Source organism: Aquarana catesbeiana, linkage group LG06, assembly GCF_042186555.1.
Source record: "Aquarana catesbeiana isolate 2022-GZ linkage group LG06, ASM4218655v1, whole genome shotgun sequence".
Classification (NCBI taxonomy): domain Eukaryota; kingdom Metazoa; phylum Chordata; class Amphibia; order Anura; family Ranidae; genus Aquarana; species Aquarana catesbeiana.
The window spans coordinates 265,517,764-265,540,399 of NC_133329.1; the positions used below are offsets into that span (position 1 = coordinate 265,517,764).

General features: G+C 41.4%; 1 protein-coding gene across 1 annotated transcript in view; it reads left to right on the plus strand.

Annotated features, from left to right (window-relative positions):
* Nucleotides 1-22,636, plus strand: part of CARF (calcium responsive transcription factor) — a 104,905-nt gene that overhangs the window by 5,224 nt on the left and 77,045 nt on the right. Inside the window, exons 2-5 of the mRNA XM_073633303.1 lie at nt 3,693-3,811; nt 8,325-8,438; nt 10,708-10,804; nt 19,866-19,971. Of these exons, the coding sequence (XP_073489404.1) occupies nt 3,704-3,811; nt 8,325-8,438; nt 10,708-10,804; nt 19,866-19,971 (425 nt within the window). The 5' untranslated portion in view covers nt 3,693-3,703. The remainder of the gene's footprint in view (nt 1-3,692; nt 3,812-8,324; nt 8,439-10,707; nt 10,805-19,865; nt 19,972-22,636) is intronic.

Below are 22,636 nucleotides of genomic sequence, written 5' to 3' on the forward strand. Positions count from 1 at the left end.
CTGTCTGCCCCCCCCCCCCCGCTTCTGCTGCGCTCATATTTCATATAAAATCATCTTATCCATGCTGTAATATACCAATAAGTGTCCCTGTGCCTGTGTTATGTAAAATGTATGCTTATCTGTATCTGCGTGGCTCCCAGCGCTCAGCTGACTGTCAGCCCTCTCTCTCCTCTCCTCCCCGGCTGATGTCAGCAGAAGTGCTCGGCCCCGCCCACTGGAACTGTGAGCCGGAAAGTGAGGGGCGCCACGGTGATATAGATACAGATAAGCATATTTTTTACATAACGCAGGCACATTTATTGGTATATTAGAGTGCGGCTAGGATGATTTTATATATATGGGTTAACAATCACTTGAAAGAGTTGCTGCTCTTTGAATCCAGGGAAAGGCAAAATAAACACAGTGAAGGAACTTACTAAGACCTGGAGCAGACAAAATCTAGCGCCACTGCACGTGACAACCAATCAGCTTCTAGCTTTTATTTCTAAAACTTAACGTGACATTAAACTCTGGTTTAAAAAATACTTTCTATTCAAATATGTCTTTCTAACCCCAAAAAAGTGTTTCCTATGGCTTTCAGCCTCCTTCAAACCTCCAAATTTATTGTTTTTTTTGTTTTGTTTTTGCTGCTGTGATCTGCCTTCCTGTTAGAGGGTGGCTACAATCGTTCTATATGGTCCCACTATAAGCAGGAGTATAGCCCCCCTCCCTTGCTTGCTTCCAAGATGTACTATGGGATGTGTAGAGTGCATATGACCACAACTTGCGTACCTGGATTGTTTCAAGGGGGAAAAGGAGAGTTCCAGGAGCTCACGGAAATATTTTCATAAAAAATAGATTACAGGGCCATTAATTATTTAAAAAAAAAAAAAAAAAAGGATATTGTTTAGTGTCACTTTAGCTGGACAACCTGAGACTAGAAGCTCATTGGTTACTATGCACAGATGCTTCAGGATTTGTCTTCTCTCTTTTTAGGCATCCCCAGAAATTGAAATGTTAGTTTTGGTAAAATACTCTACAAAGGTTAAGTACTTCCAAAGGGACACAAACACTGCAGCTTTTCTCATCCGAACACCGACTTATTATAACAAACCAGTCACTCCCGTTCAGAATCAGTATCCAAAGGACACAGTGGAGAAAACAGAGCAAAAGTGGACTTACTCTTATCCCAGGCAAAATGAATTTGGTATGGCTCCTCCTGAGACCGGAATCTTTCTAGCAGCCTAGCAGGCCACAGTTCTGTTTAAAGTTGACACATTTTTAAAATAGAACTGGACAGGTAGAGGGCAAAGGATTAATCATCAGTATTGGATTAATGACTTGCCATGCCTTGCTCTTCACTGTGTTTCTATGTGGAGGCGGCCATCTTGGTAAAGGCAAGGATTTGTTCATGTCAGAGTTCCAGCAAAGAGAACAGTGAGCAAAAGGATAAGCAAAGGTTTGGGCCAATTTGGTGATGTCACTACTGTGTTGCTCACTAAGGGTGAACTCAGGAAAACTGTCACTTATGCCACTGAAGTTTCCCACCCTGCAACAAAGGGACGGGGATACTGCTGAAATAATTGACCTAATGTGGCTATATTTGGACAATATAATTGACCTAATTATTATTATTATTATTATTATTCAGGATTTATATAGCGCCAACAGTTTACGCAGCGCTTTACAATATAAAAGGGAGACAATACAGTTATAATATAATACAATACAATAGGATTAAGAGGGCCCTGCTCAGAAGAGCTTACAATCTAATAGGGTGGGGCAGGTGGTACAAAAGGTTGTAACTGTGGGGAATGAGCTGGTGGAAGTGGTAGGAGATTAGTTGGAGACGTGATAGGCTTTCCTGAAGAGATGAGTTTTCAGGGATTGCCTGAAGGTAGCAAGAGTAGGGGATAGCCGGATAGATGGAGGTAGCGAGTTCCAGAGGATGGGAGAGGCTCTGGAGAAATCCTGGAGACGAGCATGGGAGGAGGAGATGAGAGAGCTTGAAAGCAGGAGGTCTTGAGAAGAGCGGAGAGGACGATTTGGGTGATATTTGGAGACAAGATTAGTGATGTAGCTTGGGGCAGAGTTGTGAATGGCTTTGTATGTTGTGGTTAGAATTTTGAATTTAATTCGCTGGGTGATTGGGAGCCAGTGTAGGGATTGAAGTAGAGGGTTGGCAGACACTGAGCGGTTGGTAAGGTGGATAAGTCTGGCAGCAGCATTCATGATAGACTGAAGAGGGGATAGCCTATGGAGCGGTAGGCCAATGAGAAGGGAGTTGCAATAGTCAAGGCGAGAGATAACAAGGGAGTGAATGAGGAGCTTGGTGGTTTCATTTGTTAAAAAAGGGCGAATTTTAGAGATGTTACGGAGGTGAATTCTACAAACTTTTGACAATGATTGGATTTGAGGCTGAAATGACAAGTCGGAGTCTAGGATTACACCTAGTACCCTGGCGTGAGGGGAGGGACTGATGGTTGCATTGTTGATTTTGATGGAAAAGTCATGGAGGGGGGCACGGGCGGGGGGGAATATTAATAGCTCAGTTTTAGAGAGATTTAGTTTAAGGAAGTGGTGCGACATCCATGCTGATATGTCAGTTAGTAAGTTAGTAATGCGAGAGGAGACTGAAGGAGTGAGGTGAGGAGTAGACAGATAGATTTGGGTGTCATCAGCGTATAAGTGGTATTGGAAGCCGTGGGCAGTTATTAGGTGACCAAGGGAGGTGGTGTAGATAGAGAAGAGAAGGGGTCGAAGAACCGAGCCTTGGGGGACCCCCACAGAAAGGGGCAATGGAGAGGAGGAGACAGAGTTGTAGGTGACACTGAAGGAGCGCTGTGATAAATAGCCAGAGAACCAGGATAGAGCAGAATCTCGGAGGCCAAGGGAATGTAGTTTATTGAGAAGGAGCGGGTGGTCAACAGTATCAAAGGCCGCAGAGAGGTCAAGTAGTAGGAGTATGGAGTACTGGCTGTTGGTTTTAGCAGTTAGTAAATCGTTAGTGAGTTTTAGTAAGGTAGTTTCCGTGGAGTGCTGCAAGCGAAAGCCAGACTAATATGGCCACGTGGCTATATTTGGATACTATAATTGACCAAATATGGCCATGTGGCGATATTAGGTCAGTGATGTCACCAGCATCCTAGCACCTTTGTTACGCGCGACTGCAGGGCAAGTAATTCCACAGCTACAGCTGACTGGAAAGGTGGCTTGCTATTATGTGACAGTTTCCTGTGGGTTCAGGCTGAACTGGGTTTGGGTTGAGTTGAATTGGATTCAACCTGGACTTTAGCTCATTCTTAGCGAGCAACACAGTAGTGACACCACCAAATCTCATAAGACTGATGATCAGAAGCACAGTGCCTTAGATCACATACTGCGACTTTGAGACCCAGCAGGGGTTCCCAGCAATTAGCTGTGGGCAGAAGCAACATTAAAAGCAATGAGAGGATTACAGCTCCTGCAGCTGATCAGTGGTCCGTATGAAATCACTCAAACAGTGAATACCTGTGAATGAGCAGCTCTGGACACAAACAGCTTTCAGAGCTGTCAGCCTTCCATTGCTTTCAACGGGGCTGGTCCTGCAGCTAATCACCAGTCACCCCTGTTGGGCCTCATACATATAATCACTAACAGCCCAATGCTCATTGAGAATGATGTAAAAATAAAGAATTATATATTGATTGATCATACATTATCCTTTCTTCCAGACGACCTGGAAATGGAGAGCAGTAGATTGGAATATGACACAGTGACACACCCTACAGAGCTGCTTATCACCTGCACCAATGCAGACACTCCGACAGAGGAAACAGAACTGGAAGCTGAGGTCAGTAACGTATATTTATTGAAATAAGATTAAAGTAGAACTCCAATCAAAATGTTTTCTAGTTGTTGGATAGCAAAAATTGGGGAAAAGGGGGAGGGGAAACATTGGGACTTTAAATTAGGCCATGGCCTGGTATGGTCATGTGCCTCCATCCCTGGCAATGATATTGTTAAAATTAGGAGCAGGAGGAAGGGACTTTGAACGAAACACGTGGTTGAAATGAATACAATGGTGGAAATTGAGATATTATTTAATATTCCGTAAATAACAAGATTACACACATAATTTCCATATACATACAAAAAGGAATACACATTAAACGTTGCGTCAATTCCTAAAACAGTGGTAACTGGTAATAACATGGTTAAAAATGGGTAACATGATAAAGTTACAGAGTCCACCATATGTTGCAAGGTAGCATCTGCATGGCCTATGACCTTACTGGTGCCTGTCACATAATGTGATCGTACGAATATATAAATAATAGAAACTGTTAGAGCTGTAGTATACTGGTATACGGCAGTTGTTAGCTCGACGCGTGGTGACGCTCATCGGGAGCAAGCAAGTGGTGTATCTGCAAATGGGAGATGAACAACTAGATAAATACTCTTGCATCAATAGAGGGGAGGAGAATGGAGATGGAACAACCCCTCCCCCCAATAGATCACTTACAAGTATATATGCAGCTGGAGGCGTAATGTCAAGGTCCACGGACCACCCAAAGGCATCAGTGTCAGGAGCTGGGGGGGCTGGTCCAACTTGGACCAGCCCCCCCAGCTCCCGACAGTTGAAAAGGAAGTGAAGGGAAATTCACTTAGTAGGGACATAGGGTGCATTAAAGTGTATGTAAAGGCAAAACTTTTTTATTTTTATTTTTTTTTTTTAGTTTTGGATAGAGTAAGGAGGAATTAAAACCTCTGTCACGCTATTTTTAGTTGTCTGTGTCTCACTGGGGATATTTTTTTCTACCTTCTATCCTGAAGAAGCAACAGAAAATTAGAAAATGAGAGAACATTTCCCCAAAGTTAGAGGAATTCCCATCTTAGACAGTTGTTACCAGAACACTTGTTCTCATTTATCCTCACCTCTTGCTCTGGTGACAACTCAACAATTTGTGATTTCCTGTCACTTTCTGTCTCAGTGATATTGGTCAACAGGACAAATAGAAGAATGACTAAACAAATGAAAGTGCAGTGCAAACTGTTAAAAGCATTAAATAAAAGCATTAAATAAAAAGTCCATCTAGTAAGACATATATTAAATTCTTCTTGGCACAAGCAGACTGGTCCCCTTTTCCTGCGTCTCAGATGTCATATACAAAATCGTATGGGTACGCTTACCGGAAAGGATGGACCCCTTAATTACAGGGGATCAGACACGCCTGGATGAATATCTGATGGGCAGCTGCCTTAGATCTCGTCTGCGGTGGTCGGTCAAACAGTATATCTGAAGTGAAGCCGTAACCTGGGAACTCATCACATGTATCTTCACTGTCTAGAAGAATTAATCTTCCCCGCAGGGACACCAACAGCACTTGAGGTTTAATGCAAAATTAAAGAAAAAGTTTTGCCTTTATAAACATTTTAAAAGGTAGCAGACATTCTAAACTTTTTATTTCTATCAAAAACATAGAAAATAAATGTTTGGCAAGCACTTCATTAAATATTTTAAAATACCCCTGTGAATGTATGAGAGAGGTGTAGGTACTTAAAAAGAGGACCAACAGAAATGTTCTCTATATGTGTCATAAAGACTCTCTCAGCTATATATTTTACTTTGGGTCCATTATACTCCTGCTAAAGATGGGACTTCTGGAGACGCCTGTTTGTAGTAAATGCTTCAGGGACCAAGGTGACCTCATCCACATGATCTGGCACTGCCCAAAACTTCATAGGTACTGGATGAGTGTTACAGAATCCATAAATTCAGTCTTTTCTACTGATTTCAAGTTAAACCCTAAATCCTGCCTACTAGGAGTACTAGATCAATACCAGTCAACAAAACAGACTAAAGCGGCTATTTCTAGGGCCTTGTTCAAAGCTAGGAAGCTTATACTGCAATATTGGAAGTCTGACCACCCTCCCATTGAGAATTGTCCAACATATGGTACACACTCTACTCCTTGATTGTGTTCTCTTCCAACATAGAGGGTGTCCTACTAAATTTGCGAAGGTGTGGGAGGACTGGTTGGCTATGTCTGGTTTGTCACATCTTGTTACAAAAAAGATGCAAAAGAGACGCCACTTGCTCCCATCTATATAGCTGGCTATAGCAGTAAGAAGCATTTGAAGGCTAACAACAGGAACAAACAAGGCCAAGAATAAATCCAAGGGAAAAAGCAAGCTTAACTTACTGACCAGCCAGCAGACAACCAAATAACCTGTCCAGCAGTATGCGTTAAAAGCAGGGGTTTAGTCTGCACACATTTGCAAATGCATGCGTAAGCCACAGAGCCTCGTCAAGGCACCCTGGTATCTGTGGTACCTAACACTAACTTATAAGTATCCCCATAGTGGAGGCACATGCATTTTGATGGATAGGTGAGAGTAGGTGGACTGAAGGGGAGCCACCCCTTCTTAAAGGTATAGGGGCACACTGAACACCCAGCAAATCTTGACCTCATGCTAGGCAGAATTCTGTGATATATTCCATGCGCTTATTAGACTGACTGAAGCTGTTTATGCTGCATTTCATCAATTATTTTGTTTAATTTGGATAGTAATATTGCATACCAAGCCATGTTTACCCTGAAGGCTTTATTTTTGCATTTGTTTCAGATAGGTGTGCATTACTTATTGTACGATTGCTCTGGAAATGTTTAATACACCTTTCTCCCTATTAAAATAAAATACCCTGTGTGGTTTTTAATAAATACATAATAAAATGCCATAGCCTGCATGTTTCATCCTCATTTTCGTATTAAGCCGACCAGGAACCGCCCGAGATTTAAACTGTGTATGGGCAGGCTGAATGTACTCAAGTTGATCGATCGACCAAATTATGGTGGAAAATAAGTATTTGGTCACCTACAAACAAGCAAGATTTCTGGCTCTCACAGACCTGTATCTTCTTCTTTAAGAGGCTCTTCTGTCCTCCACTCATTACCTGTATTAATGGCACCTGTTTAAACTTGTTATCAGTATAAAAGACACCTGTCCACAACCTCAAACAGTCACATTCCAAACTCCACTATGGTGAAGACCAAAGATCTGACGAAGGACACCAGAAACAAAATTGTAGACCTGCACTAGGCTGGGAAGACTGAACCTGCAATAGGCAAGCAGCTTGGTGTGAAGAAATCAACTGTGGGAGCAATAATTAGAAAATGGAAGACATACAAGACCACTGATAATCTCCCTCGATCTGGGGCTCCACGCAAGATCTCACCCCGTGGGGTCAAAATGATCACAAGAACAGTGAGCAAAAATCCCAGAACCACATGGGGGGACCTAATAAATGACCTGCAGAGAGCTGGGACCAACGTAACAAAGGCTACCATCAGTAACACACTACGCCGCCAGGGACTCAGATCCTGCAGTGCCAGACGTGTCCCCCTGCTTAAGCCAGTACATGTCCGGGCCCGTCAGGTTTGCTAGAGAGCATTTGGATGATCCAGAAGAGGATTGGGAGAATGTCTTATGGTCAGATGAAACCAAAGTAGAACTGTTTGGTAGAAACACAACTCGTAGTGTTTCGAGGAGAGAGAATGCTAAGTTGCAACCAAAGAACACCATACCTACTGTGAAGCATGGGGGTGGCAACATCATGCTTTGGGGCTGTTTCTCTGCAAAGGGAACAGGACAACTGATCCGTGTACATGAAAGAATGAATGGGGCCATGTATCGTGAGATTTTGAGTGCAAACCTCCTCCCATCAGCAAGGGCATTGAAGATGAAACGTGGCTGGGTCTTTCAGCATGACAATGGTCCCAAACACACCGCCCGGGCAACGAAGGAGTGGCTTCGTAAGAAGCCTTTCAAGGTCCTGGAGTGGCCTAGCCAGTCTTCAGATCTCAACCCCATAGAAAACCTTTGGAGGGAGTTTAAGGTCCGTGTTGCCCAGCGACAGCCCCAAAACATCACTGCTCTAGAGGAGATCTGCATGGAGGAATGGGCCAACATACCAGCAACAGTGTGTGACAACCTTGTGAAGACTTACAGAAAACGTTTGACCTCTGTCATTGCCTACAAAGGATATATAACAAAGTATTGAGATGAACTTTTGATATTGACAAAATACTTATTTTCCACCATAATTTGCAAATAAATTCTTTCCAAATCAGACAATGTGATTATCTGGATTTGTTTCCACATTTTGTCTCTCATAGTTGAGGTATACCTATGATGACAATTACAGGCCTCTGTCATCTTTTTAAGTGGGAGATTTTGTACAGTTGGTGGCTGACTAAATACTTTTTTGCCCCACTGTACATTTTATGCATAAGAGCCTAAGTATTGTCCTTGTTACTTGGGATAATGTGTACACTTAATTGTCTTTGTTTCATTTATTTCAGGACAGTGCCCACCAACATATATCGGCTCTTGCTGAACAGTACCACCTTGTAGATCAAAATGGGCATGCCATTCACTATGAGATCCAGGCACTTCCTGGCAATGGCTCTCAAATGGTAAGCTTTCATTAAGTGCGAGTAAAGCATATCAATGTTTCAGTTTATATTTTGCATTTGTTATTAAAAAAACTGGGGTCCACAATCTTCTGAAACAAATGGCAAGACCCCATGGATTAAAGTGGTATAACTCAAAACCATACATTTATTATATTATCACTTATCAATTCTTAGATTTGATGGCTGCATTAATTTTCTTTTTTAGGCTTTCTTTCCTTTATTTTCATTGGTGATTTAGCCAGTAAGTCTGTTGTGTTTTTTAACAGAACAAGTGCTCCTACAAATGTATAGGGTGTTGAAACAAACCATTAACCACTGACAAGGGGTGCTTACAATGATCTGCTTTTATTTGTGTAAAACTTGTATCCCAAAAGTAAATAAAAACGGTTGCTGTAACTATATAATTGCAGTGTGAGTTGGAGTTTGGTTTCAGTTTGTTAGATGTACTAGCAGATTTAGATAAACTAACACTTCCCTCCCCCCAGACTGACAATTCTGCTGTCCAAAGATGCCATTTGTTTCCTATGTGTCCCATTCACACTGCAACGCAGGCTAGGGCTTTGTTAAAATGCAGACATGCTGCATTTTATTGCAGCACGCTGTGCCAAATCGCTCTGGCAGCTCTGCATTGCTGTGTGAATACAGCCTTGCCAGCCAGATCATCGGCTTTAAAAACTCAGGGGAAAGAAAGCATAAAAAAAGAAAACAAATGCCGCCCCCACATCTAATGATTGGTAAGCTGCAATATATTATATTTTTCGTTTTGGGTTTAATACTGTTTTATCTTTTTCTCATCTATCCTGCACATCTGCTAATCTATGCATGTCGGAAGGCCATCATTACTGCCTTTGGGGTTGTACAATACAGGACTTTTTTTTCCTTTTAGCAGAGATTCAAGAATTGCAAGTTAAAATTTTAACACATGGAGATTTTAGTCTCATAAGTTGACCTCATAGTAAGTTAGTTTCATAGTCTCATAAGAGGGACTGCAGTCTGCTCACGTAATTTGTAATAAAAACATTTTTGCAATTCTGAAACTTCCCTCCAACCACTTTGCATATTATTCTATATACACTGTGATTCTGTACTTACCAAATATGCTGCAGAAATCTTCCTCCACTAAGTCTGGCTGCATCCATTTTAACTGTGGGCAGCTGAAGCTGCTGCCTGTTCACTTCCTGGATTTACACAGACACACACCTCCAGCTCTGCAGCTTTCATTGGCCCTCTTATGGCTCATCCCCCCTTCTTTCCTGGCAAACTCAGGAGAGTGAGAGAGAGAGCTGTGCATGTCATAAGCCTAGGCTTTTTACCAGACAAACAGGAAGTGGGCTGTATAAGCTATTTACTGGCAGAAAAGGGCAGAAGATTTAATATAATAGATGGAAAGTTGAAAAAAATGACTAAAGGTCCACTTTAAATAAAAACGTTTGTGCATTACACAAGTAGATGTGCAGTATGTAGGTGTGCAGTCTACTGCTTAAAGGCCAAGTTCACTTTTTTTCTTCTAAATTCCAGCTCCACTATGTACTAATATTGCAGAAATAAAAAAGCTTTCTATTTATCTTACACAGCCCTCACCTCACTGTCCACAATCACTGGATGGCCCTTGGACGTGAAAACTGTTAAGACACAAGAAGTAGTTCACCAGCTGACCTCCTTAACATACACCCTTCGTCATCTGCCCTCCTACTCCAGGAGATCACTACCACCAATGTTTTTTAAATGCAATCAGTAAACAATGTTTTCACTAAATACACAGGCATCAATATTTCTTTTTTTTTTTTCTACCTTGCTTTCATCTTGCATAAATCGTTCATTTGGCAGAGTGTGCAGTAGCTAGGCGATCAGATAGTAGCTGTGGATAGAGTTGTAGTATTGAAAACAGGAGAAGTATGTCCTGTGTTCAGTAAAGCTCACTATACAATATAATTTGATTGTACAATCTCCTTCAGATCTACCATCAACAATGTAGTGCAAGGGCCTGTCTGATTTCATACAGAGTGATTGAATAGATGGTGTATCCTCCTATTATGACGTTTTGGTAAATCTAAAGGAGATCATACCTGTTTTGGGTCATTGCCTCAAAGTAATGAAACAAGAGGGTCGGCATTATAGTTGGGTATCTGGCATTTTCAGTAGGAGGGGTTGGCAGTGGTAGCCTCCATAGATCTCTCATAGCTGTTTTATTTATGTTATCAAATGTCTGTTTTTATTAGACCTTTAAAAAACATGACATTTATACTACAATTCTCATTGCTTCCTACAGATGATCTTGACCAGTAATTCAGAAAATGGACAGGTATTCCATGTCATTCCTTCTAGCCAGTCTGGAACAGCCCAGCTGATTATTCCTCAGGATAACGGTGAGATACAGATGCCATTATAATGAAGATATTACCATTACAATGCAGATATGGGACATTCACCAGCCATACATTTATAGAGTGATATACTTTTACTACTTTGTCCTGCTAAACCTTTCTTTCATTTCAGTGCTTGCTTTATTAAAGTGTATATGCTCTTTAGCCACTTATACAGATATACGGATGCAGGTTGGCTCTATTGTACGAATCGACGCACCAGTACGGCGGTTCATTGAAGAGATATAGCGCTCGCCGGAGCTAATGCGCGTGGCCGGCGGCTGCGATGTCCACTGGCCACCCGTAATCGCTCCACAGAGAGGCAGAACGGGGATCTGTCAATGTAAACAAACAGATCCCCGTTCTGTCAGGAGGGTACAGTGTGATCGCCTGTCCCTAGTGATCAGGAACAGCAATCTCTCTGTACTTCCTGTCAGTCCACTCCATCCACAGTTAGAAACACCTCCCTAGGACACACTTTTGGGACATTGACATTTATACAGCGATCAGTGCTATAAAAATGCACTGATTACTGTGTAAATGTCACTGGCAGGGGAGGGGTTAAACACTAGGGGGCGATCAAGGGGTTAAGTGTGTTCTAACTGTAGGGGGATGGGCTCAATAGAACATGACAGAGATCACTGCTCCCGATCACTGGGAGCAGTAGACCCCTGTCATGTTGCTAGGCAGAACAGGGAAATGCCTAGTTTATCTCCCAGTTCTGCCTCTCTGTGCCACCATCGCGGGCCGCCGGCGGACATCGAGCCTGCGGGCACGCTCCTGCGCTGCCGCGGATGGCAGAGTGACGTACGGGTACGTCGTTTTGCGCACCCGTGCCATTCTGCTGACGTATATCGACGTGAGCCGGTCGGCCAGTGGTTAAGGGGGTAAATCCTTCCGGGGACTGAAGCTGTTAAAGGGAATATTTTGTGCTAAACCTTTATTTTACAGACAAATACTTGATACGGTTTACTTCTATTATCTTTTAATAAGAAATCCTAATGCTGTCCCAGCATCTACTGAATGCTCAAAGGATTAAAAATCCAGAAAGGCACTCTCTTTACTAGCAGAAAGGAAGGGTTGTGTTCCTCACTTCATTTGACACTGTGTAAATTCATATTCTGCTTTTAGGTCTGTTCATCACAAAGGCTATTAACTGCATAGTATTCTTTCAGGCTTATGCAGAACCTGCAAGTACTTGCACTTCCTGGCTGCAAGTGGTATATATGAAATCATTGTGTCATAGTTCATATTTTTATATATATACTGAACTAATAGAAAATAAAAGTTAAACATTTTACCCTTTTAGTCTTAACCATAAATATAAGATATGCAAAAACATTATACTTACCTTTGTGGTTTTCCTTAAAGTGGTTGTAAACCCTTACAAGTGCCCACTAAAGTGACTAGCCTTAGGTGACGCACAAAGATGAAACAAATCCTCATAAACAGGTTGTACACATTTATCTGCAGCTCTCTGTCCTTTACAGCCGTTAGAAAATTGTTTTTGGACATTTGAGCGGACTTTACCAGGACCAGAAAGGAACACTATATAGTTTTACAAAAAGAATTGTTTATTTAATGTTATAAAATGAATAAAAATATATACAAAGTAAAAACAAGAGAATAGAGCTCTCATTGCTATAACCACAGGTGTATATGAAAATATTAGATTCCCTATTACTATTGAGTCAAAGAAAGGTCAACATTTCACTATCGCTTCTTCAGGACCTATTTCCATTAACTGCAGGCAAAGGGATTCTATATTGGAAAGAAAAAAGTATCAAAACTTCAGATGGATAGCCAATGCAGACAAATCACATATATCAATATAAACCCCATAATTAGTATGGGGACAGTGTGTATAGAGTGTGCCACTCTCATAGCAAAGATAACACTCCCATGTGCGGCATACCGTGTGCCACCCAGAGGCAGCCAGATCAGCGAGACACTCCCTAGATCAAGACGACCAATAACATCTGATGCCCCATTCTATGAGGAGGACAAAATGAAAATAAGCCCCCACCTAGATATACGTTGTAATATATATATATATATATATATATATATATATATATATATATATATATATATATATATATATATATATATATATATATATATGAAGCCGTTAAAGTGTCGCGTATGGAAAATAAAGTCTGTCGCCATTTCACAGGCAATTTTAAGGTTTGGTATCTATTTACTTGGTACAACCCCATCTTTTATCTTACCAAAAAAATGGGTACTTTATTGCATTTGTGTGCCCTAAAATTAACTTTAGTGTATTTTTTTTTTTTTACTGAAATTTTGCATTTTCTTCACCTTTGCGGTAACATTGTGTAACATATAAAAATTGAAACTACCACTGTTTTATTTTCTTGGGTGTCTGCTTTCAGGAAATATATCATGTTTTGGGGGTTTATGTAATCTTCAGGCCTAAAGTATTTTTTTTTTTTTTAAACATGTGCAAAAATGGCAATGGCAGTGAGGTTTCAATCAGGTCTCCCCTTTCCTTTCTTTCCTCCAGACTGTACATCTTACGTTCCTCAAGTCTCTCCTGATATGTTTTCTCCCCAGACCTTTCACCATTTTTGTTACTTGTCTCTGGACTCGTTCTATCTTATCAGTATCTTTCTGTAAGTGAGGTCGCCAGAACTGGACACAGTATTCTAAATGAGGTGTCACTAAAGATCTATATAGAGGAATTAGAGCCCCTTTCTCCTGCTGGTGATCCCTCTAGTGATGCATCCTAGAATTCTATTCGCTTTTCCCACTGCCTGGTCACACTGTTTGCTAATTTTGCAATCATCTGAAATAAGTACCCCCAAATCTTTTTTTCTCTGTAGTGCCGGCCAACACTGTACCCCCAATATTGTACTCTGTCAAGGGGTTGTTTTTTCCCTAGGTGCATTATTTTACATTTAGAAACATTGAACTACTTTGACCAATCTTCCAGCAATGATAAATCATGTTCCATGTTACAGACACCTCCAGGGATATCAAAACTACACACTTATGTATCAGCAAAAATACATACCTTGCCCAACAAACATTTAGTTATCACTTACATATACTGTAGATTAAAAGAGAAGTATGGGTTTGGGGTATTTTCCCCCATCATACTTACCTAGGTGGATGGAGCTTCGGTCCGATGCTGCATCTTTCCCCCGGCGCCTCTACAGTGAGAACTGAGCAATCGAACATCGCTGATGGCCAAGTTCTCTCAGTTCCCTGAGCAGAGAGCTGCTGACTGTCAATCAGCATATTTTCGCTCTGCCCCTCCACACTCACTGGAGCGCTGAGCTGTGGAGGGGCGGGAAGCTGCCATCTAGGGCTCACAGTGGCTCGCTGAGGGGCTGAGACGGGCATCAGTGACTGATGGACTGATTCCTGTGACCTCAGCAGAGACCTGACTTCAGTCCCCTCTCTGTTGAAAACGGGTCACAGGAGTGCAAAATGAATTGCACTCCTGTGACCCATAGGAGAAGCCCAGCCAAACTAGCTTAGGCTGGACTTCTCCTTTAAATAATACTGGACCCAGTATTGAGCCTTGTGGTACACCACTAGTCTCTGCTCTGAGTGAACCCCATTTACAACCACACTCTGGTAACTATCCTTTAGCCAACTGCATATCCACTGAACCACCCAATGGTTAAGCCCTATCTCATTCCAACTTTTTTATTGGATCATCATGCAGAACTGTGTCAAATGCTTTTCTGAAATCAAGATATGTCCACAGCACAGCCCTGGTCCAAAACATTAGTGATATAGTAAAAAAATTCAATCAGATTAGTCTGACATGATGTGCCCTTAGTAAAGCCATGCTGCTTTGTGTTCAGCAAGTCGTGTACTTTATGATCAATGATTCTGTTATTTAGAAGTGATTCCCTTAACACAGTGGTTCTCAACTCCTGTCCTGAGGACCCACTAACAGGCCAGATTTTAAGTATTACCTTTGGGGAGATGCAGACTAGAATACTGCAATCGCTGAGCAGCAAATGATATCACCTGTGATGTATTTTAGTTGTCTTGCAAACATGGCCTGTTAGTGGGTCCTGAGGACAGGAGTTGAGAATCACTGCTTTAACATGATTATGACAGATGTTAAACTCACTGACCTTTAATACCAGCTTCTACCTTGCTGCCCTTCTTGTAAATAGGTACAATATGGTTATGACTAAGGCCTTATAGGCTGAAACGCGTCAACTGTTCTTATTTGCGTTTGGTCACTGTGGCTTGTCAATAAATATTATACTTCTTAAGAGCAATCACCGGAGTGCGGATCATCTTTTCCTCATTTCCCTACTCAGCCAGCGACTGTGGATCGAGCACCTGGGATCTCTGCTTTCTATGTGATGTATGGGTAGTAGCACTGGCTTTTTTGTTTATATTCTGGACAATATTAGCTGTCCAGCAGTTAAGGGGAACTTCTGTTAGAAGAGATTGAATAAAAAGATCTGCTAATGGTCCAACAACGATATATCGAAGTTTTGTAAGAACTCTGGGATGAATATAATCAGAGCTTCTTGCTTTATTAGGCTTTAACTGAGCCAGTTTCTCTGCTACCTCTGTCTCCAGAAATCCTGAAAATGAACCATCATTACTAGAACCAATATGATTCCCCAACTTGTTATTGTTACAAAAGTAATTGTTTAAATGGTTTGCTACATCCAAGTCTCCCTCAGCATAAGTGTTGTTGTGCCCAGTATTCATTGTAGTCATCCCATTGTATTTATTCTATCCATCACTGATGTACCTAAAAAGGTTTTATCTCCTTTGTTAACCACTTCAGCCCCGGAAGAATTTATCCCCTTCCTGACCAGAGCACTTTTTGTGATTTGGCACTGCGTCACTTTAACGGACAATTGCGCGTTCATGCGATGTGGCTCCCAAACAAAATTTACGTCCTTTTTTTCCCACAAATAGAGCTTTCTTTTGGTGGTATTTGATCACCTCTGCGGTTTTTATTTTCTGCGCTATAAACAAAAAAATAGCGACAATTTTGAAAAAAACGCATTATTTTTTTACTTTTTTGCTATAATAAATATCCCCAAAAAATATATAAAAAAACATTTTTTTTGCTCAGTTTAGGCCGATACGTATTCTTCTACATATTTTTGGTAAAAAAAAAATTGCAATAAGCGTTTGATTGGTTTGTGCAAAAGTTATAGCGTCTACAAAATGGGGTATAGTTTTATGGCATTTTTATTGATTTTTTTTTTTTTTTTTTTTTTTTTACTAGTAATGGCGGCGATCAGCGTTTTTTATCATGACTGCGACATTATGGCGGACACATCGACAATTTTGACACATTTTTGGGACCATTGGCATTAATACAGCGATCAATGCTAAAAAATTGCATTGATTACTGTAAAAATGTGACTGGCAGTGAAGGGGTTAACCACTAGGTGGCGCTGTAGGGGTTAAGTGTGTCCTAGGGAGTGATTCTAACTGTGGGGGGAGGGGCTGTGTGTGACACGTCACTGATCACCACTCCTGATTAAAGGGAGCGGTGATCAGTGACAGTGTCATTAGGCAGAACTGGGAGATGCTTGTTTACATTAGCATCTCCCCATTCTTCCTCACCATGAGACGATCGCGGGTATGCCCGCGGACAGCAAGTCCACAGGACTCACGGTCACGGAGCTCCCGGCGGGTGCGCCCGCGAGCTGCCTCTTAAAGGGCAACGTACGGGTACGTTAATCTGCCTGTACGTACCCTTCTGCCGCAGTATATCTGCGTGAGGCGGTCGGGAAGTGGTTAATACTGATAATGTGTTTGGCCTTCCTTTTGTCTATTTGTATACACTTTTCTCTATCAGCTACAATTCCTGTTTCCTTGCATCTCCTATATCCTGATTTTTTTTTTTTTTTTCTCCTTTACTATGCTACTTACCTCTTTAGTGAACCATATTGTTGTTTTCTTCCGTTTACTCTTACTAATTTGTCTGATATATGATCTAGTTACCTCCAGGATAGTAGACTTCAACAGTACCCCCTGATTACTGACTCTTGTTATTTTACTCCAACCTTTCAATTAATATTTTAGAAATTTCCCCATTTCAGCAAGCATTGTCCTAGTTCAAATCTAAAACGTTTGCTTTTGTTTATGATTTTTGAGTTCTGGTTTTAATACCAAACCAGACATTGGTGATCACTAGAACCCATATTTTCTCCCACCTCAACAACAGACAGTCGATACATATTTGTCACTATTAGGTTTAGAATATGATCGCCTTGGCTTGGGCTTTTTACTGTTTCAGATAAAAATCTAAACATGATCCCCATGACTAAGCGCCGGGGGCAGAGCAAAATGTGTTGGGGGGCGTGACCTGGTTATAGCCCAGGCTGAGGTTGCCACTCTGTTCACCTCCGTAGGACCACATGTGCGGCATCAGGTATTGCCTCCTTTCCCTCCCTCGAGCCATTGTAGGAGCCAGGACGGGCTCCATCCCTCGATGGCAGATGCAGAGGAACTCACACACACCCCACATCTACTGAGCAGCACACGAAGTTATGTTTCAGATAAACCTCATTCATTGCCTCCATTACAGCCCTGCTCCTGCTTGTTATAGCAGTTTGTGAATTCCTGTTAATGTCAGACATGTTGCAGTCACTCATAATAAAAACCTCTCCCTTCATTGCCATTTGAGTTATTCTGTCAATCCATGGGTTATCAGAATGTTCAGTCTGTTATGGGGGTCTATATACTACCCCAATTCTAAGGAAAGATCCCTCTCTGATTGGAATGCAGACCCAGAAGGTTTAAAGCACTTAATTTGTGTTTTGAATTAACATTAGCCGTATGCTATTTTTTTACATTCATATTATGGCAACTCCACTTCCTCTCTATCCGGCTCTGTCTTTTCTGTATAGTGTGTACTATGATACAGTTATTTCCCGGTCATTTGAAACCTTGTACCATGTCTCTTGTAATTGCAGAAAGGTCCAAGTTGTCATAAAAGCTGTCAACTCACAAACCTTGTTGGCCAAACTATGAGCATTAGTGCACATGATACGACGAACACTGCTATCTACTGCTTTATTTGTGGCACTAGACACTTTACCTGAAGTGACCACCCCATCAGCCCAGTTCTTAGCAACACAAACCTTCACGGTGTTTTAACCTGCTGGAGAAAGAAATGTTCCTCATCATTTAAATATCTGCCCCCATTTCTCAGTTTTAATGCATGTTCAAAAATCTCCTGAATTCCATACTAAGGAGCTCAGTGCTCTTGTGTGAGGGATGCAGACCATCTCTTTTGTACAGCGCATTATGAGACCACCTGATAGCTTTGTGACTAACATAACCAAAACCTTCACTTTTGCACCAATCTTTGACCAAACATTGAACTCTGCTATACGAAGTACTTTCCCTTGTTGTGCATTATGCACTTTCTATAGAGCACTGGATGAAGTTAAAGCGGAGGTCCGCGCAAAAAAAAAGGGATTAAAAGCCAGCAGCTAGACATACTGTAGCTGCTGTCTTTTGATAATAGGACTCCTCGAGTCCAGCGATGTCGGCACCGCAGTTAAGGTTTCCATCAGCTGTCGGGTTCTGGCGCCGCCATTGCGGCTAAGGGAACTCAGCAGTGTAGCCCTCCGGCTTCACGCCGGGAACTCTACTGCGCATGCGTGAGGCCCCGCTCCTCTCTCCTACTGGCCTGGCGACGGGGGAGGAGGAGGGAGCCCCGCTGTGACGTCATGGGCTGCGGCGCAGACTCCTGGAAGTGGGAACAGGATACCTGTCAAAGACAGGTATCCCTTCCCCCCTCCCCTCGAAGGGTGCCAATTGTGACACCGGAGAGGGAGAGGAGACAAATGAGTTACACTTTTGGGTGGAACTCCGCTTTAAATAACCACGCATCCTGTGGTAGGATGAACTATAGTTACTGTTGATTTGTAGAAGTATGTTTATTTTGTTTGGAAGCTTCATTGTGTTGGTAATTTGACCACTCCACCTTGTTGTTTTTTTTTTTTTATTGGTGCACTGTTAGGCTTCATGTACATGGGACGTGTTTACAACCTCTCCTGAACGATTTAACTTGACAGATATATATATAGATAGATAGATAGATATAGATCTGTGGGGCGGCACAGTGGTGTAGTGGGTAGCACTCTCGCCTAGCAGAAAGAAGATATAGATCTGTGGGGCGGTCGTTGGTTCGAATCCCAACCATGACACTACCTGACTGGAGTTTGCATGTTCTCCCTGTGCCTGCGTGGGTTTCCTCCGGGTACTCCGGTTTCCTCCCACACCCCAAAGACATGCTGGTAGGTTAATTGGATCCTGTCTAAATTGTCCCTAGTATGTATGAATGTGAGTTAGGGACCTTAGATTGTAAGCTCCTTGAGGGTAGGGACTGATGTGAATGTACAATGTATATGTAAAGCGCTGCGTAAATTGACGGCGCTATACAAGTACCTGAAATAAATAAATATATATTTTTATATATTTATATATAATTTACTAACTAATACTATTTTTTTTTTTCAAATAGCCCAAAATGAAAAACTCCTGTAAACGAAACGCGGCTAAATGCGATTTACCACGTTTACAAGGTGTTACAGGCATTTGGCATTTCAAATGCCTCTGAACATTGGTCCAGAACGTGTTTTTTTTTTTTTTTTTTTTTTTTTTTTTTTTTTTGCGTTCCAAAAAATGCTTCTAAACTCAACTGCCTAGAAATTACTGTAAATCACCCTGTGTACATGTACTGCTAAGATAACATAGAGGAGAGTTTGGGGGCAGCTGGGAAAAAACACCCAACTGCTCCTAAACGCCCATTTAACAGCAGCAGTTTACATGAGGCCTTAATGGGTAGCGGCTATATACATTGCAGTCTAGGTTAAAATTTGTATTTTTGTGAAGGTTTATGTATTTGTATTTTTGTATGTTTTTTTTTTTTTTTTGTTTCTTTTTGGAATGTGTTTCTCTTTCTTATTTTTTTTCTCTTTTTCTTTGTTTGTACAATTGATAAGGAAAAATAAAGTTTATATATAAAAAAAATAAAGTAATGTATGAATGTTGAATTTTCTATCTTTATTTTCTTCACATTTTAAAGAGTCTGCAGAGCATGGCCAGGCCAGTGATGACCTACAAAATGAAACCAGCAGCTTTATTATCCACTCCAACACTTCACTTACTGTGCATAATAAGTCACCCACCAGGTATACTTTTGTTTTTTTGTTTTTTTACTTATTTGTTGGTCTTGCAGCTGCTGTACCATAGGCTTTTTATAGTTTAACTCCATTGGCCTCCATTATAATATTGCCATAGGATTTAGTATGTTTGAGCCTAAAAGCAACTAACAGGTCAATCAAAGCAGCTCATAAGAATTGATTGAAACATTAAAGTAAGCTTCTCATTGGTTGGTATGGGTAGCAACAGATCTTTTTTAATTTGCTCAATTTAGTAAGCAATAACAATCTCTATTAGCCATAAGATAAATAATAATTGTTATAAAAAATAACACATGCCTAGCTTAATGAATATTCCATTATTTGGATGTCTTCCCAAATATCGGCTGTAAAGGTTAGAATCAAGTTGTACACACAAAATTGTGTGGGCGTAGGTGCATATCTTGGCCTTGCATATACAGGCCTACACTGCTAATAAAAAGTGTGGTTTCTGATGCAGTTTTTATAACCAGATGACAATAACTATATCCTTTACAGAAGAGCATTAAGGCAGTTTTGTATAGAAAATGGTAACATTTAGGGCCCATTCACATTGATGGCGATCACATGCAGCACCGTTTTCAGTGGCACTCTAATGCACTAAGGGAACACGTGTGTTGCAGCACATCTTAATGCACTACCATGTATTGTGGTGCCCTGCTTTGCAAAAATAGTAAAAAAAAATTTTTGGGGATGTCTGGTGCATTGGCAGCCTATTCATTTAAACCGGTTGTCTTATCGCAATGCATTTTAACTCTACGCACCAGTAAGTCAAGCTGTGAATGGTTCCTTAAGAATTCCATGTTCTTAATGCTGTAAATGTTACACTGTTTTTAGGTGGCCCTCTAACCTACAGATAAAACAGCACTTTAAAGTGGTTAAGGTAAAAAATGTTTAGGCGTCAGTATCGCCCTCCCCCTTTTACTTACCTGAGCCCTCATTCCATCCAGCGCTGTGCCCATTTGCAGCTCTTCTCTCCCCTCACTACCTGGTCTCACTGGCTTTGCTGAGGCAGCAGGTCAATTAAAGCCAGTAACAAGAGAGTGAGGGGTGGGGCTTGGGAGCGAGCCCACATGAGTGCCACCATAGAAAGAATGGAAGGCTTTATATGGGGGCACTCGCCAGAGAGGAGGAGCCAGGTGCGCCAGCAGGGGACCCAAGAAGAAGAGGTTCAGGGGCACGCTGCAATTCCATTGCACAGAACAGGCACATATAAACCGATTTGTCATTTTAAAAAATGCATTTAAAATCACTTTAACCACTTGCCGACCGCTGCACGCCGATATACATCGGCATAATGGCAGCGGTGGGCACTTGATATCCGCCGGGGGCCCGCGATCGTGTCACGGAGCCACAGAACGGGGAGATGCCTATGTAAACAAGGCAATTTCCTCTTTCTGCCTAGTGACATGACAGGGATCTACTGCTCCCTGTCATCGGGAGCAGTGATCGCTTTCATGTCAGTGGTAGTCCATCCCCCCACAGTTAGAATCACTCCCTAGGCCACACTTAACCCCTTGATCGCCCCCTAGTGTTTAACCCCTTCCCTGCCAGTGTCATTTACACAGTAATCAGTGCATTTTTTTAGCACTGATCGCTGTATAAATTACAATGGTCCCAAAATAGCATCAAAAGTGTTTGATGTGTCCACCATAATGTCACAGTCACGATAACAAGCACAGATCGCCGCCATTACTAATTTAAAAAAAATAATAATAAAAATGCCATTAAACTATCCCCTATTTTGTAGGCACTATAACTTTTGCGCATACCAATCAATATATGCTTATTGCAATTTTTTTTTCGGCCTAAACTGAGTAAAAAAAATTTTTTTCTATATATTTTTGGGGGATATTTATTATAGAAAAAAAGTAAAAAATATTGCTTTTTTTTTCAAAATTGTTGCTTTTTTTTTTTGTTTATAGCGCAAAAAATAAAAACCGCAGAGGTGATCAAATAACACCAAAAGAAAGGTTTATTTGTGGGGAAAAAAAGGACATCAATTTTGTTTTGGTGTAACATCGCACGGCCACGCAATTGTCAGTTAAAGCGATGCAGTGCCGAATCGCAAAAAGTGGTCTGGTCAGGAAGGGGATAAAATCTTCCGTGGCTGAAGCGGTTAAAGCAACCCTGTTAGGGAATGTGAAGAAAAAAAAATACAACTCCAATATCCTGCAAACAAGAAGCTCTATGGAACTCAGTAGTGACAGTCGTTGGGAGGAAACGCCGGCGGGGAACAAGATAATTGACACACACAAAAGTGTCAGCTAGTAGCAGCGCTGGGATCTCTTTAAAGCGGAACCTTATCCATAACAACTTGATGAAAAAAAAATGTTCTTTAGCAAGGAACATGCATTCCACATTATTAATTATGCTACCAAATTTAGTATGTGCTGTAAATGCTCCTGTTTCTTCTTGTCGGAGGCTATCATGTTGCTGAAGCCCAGAGCCCCTGAACAGAAGTAAATCTTTAAGCTGTCAGCAGATCAGCCTCAGTGGCAAAGTGCCCAAAAATAGAGAGCAACTGAGCATGTGCAGTGCACGGGGAGGCTGTGTAATACTGGATTTTAAACAGTATAGGCACTTATTTTTAATGTTTTACATAGCTATGCCTGCAAAAGGGACCAGCCTGAAGTGATCTAGCAGGTCTTAATTT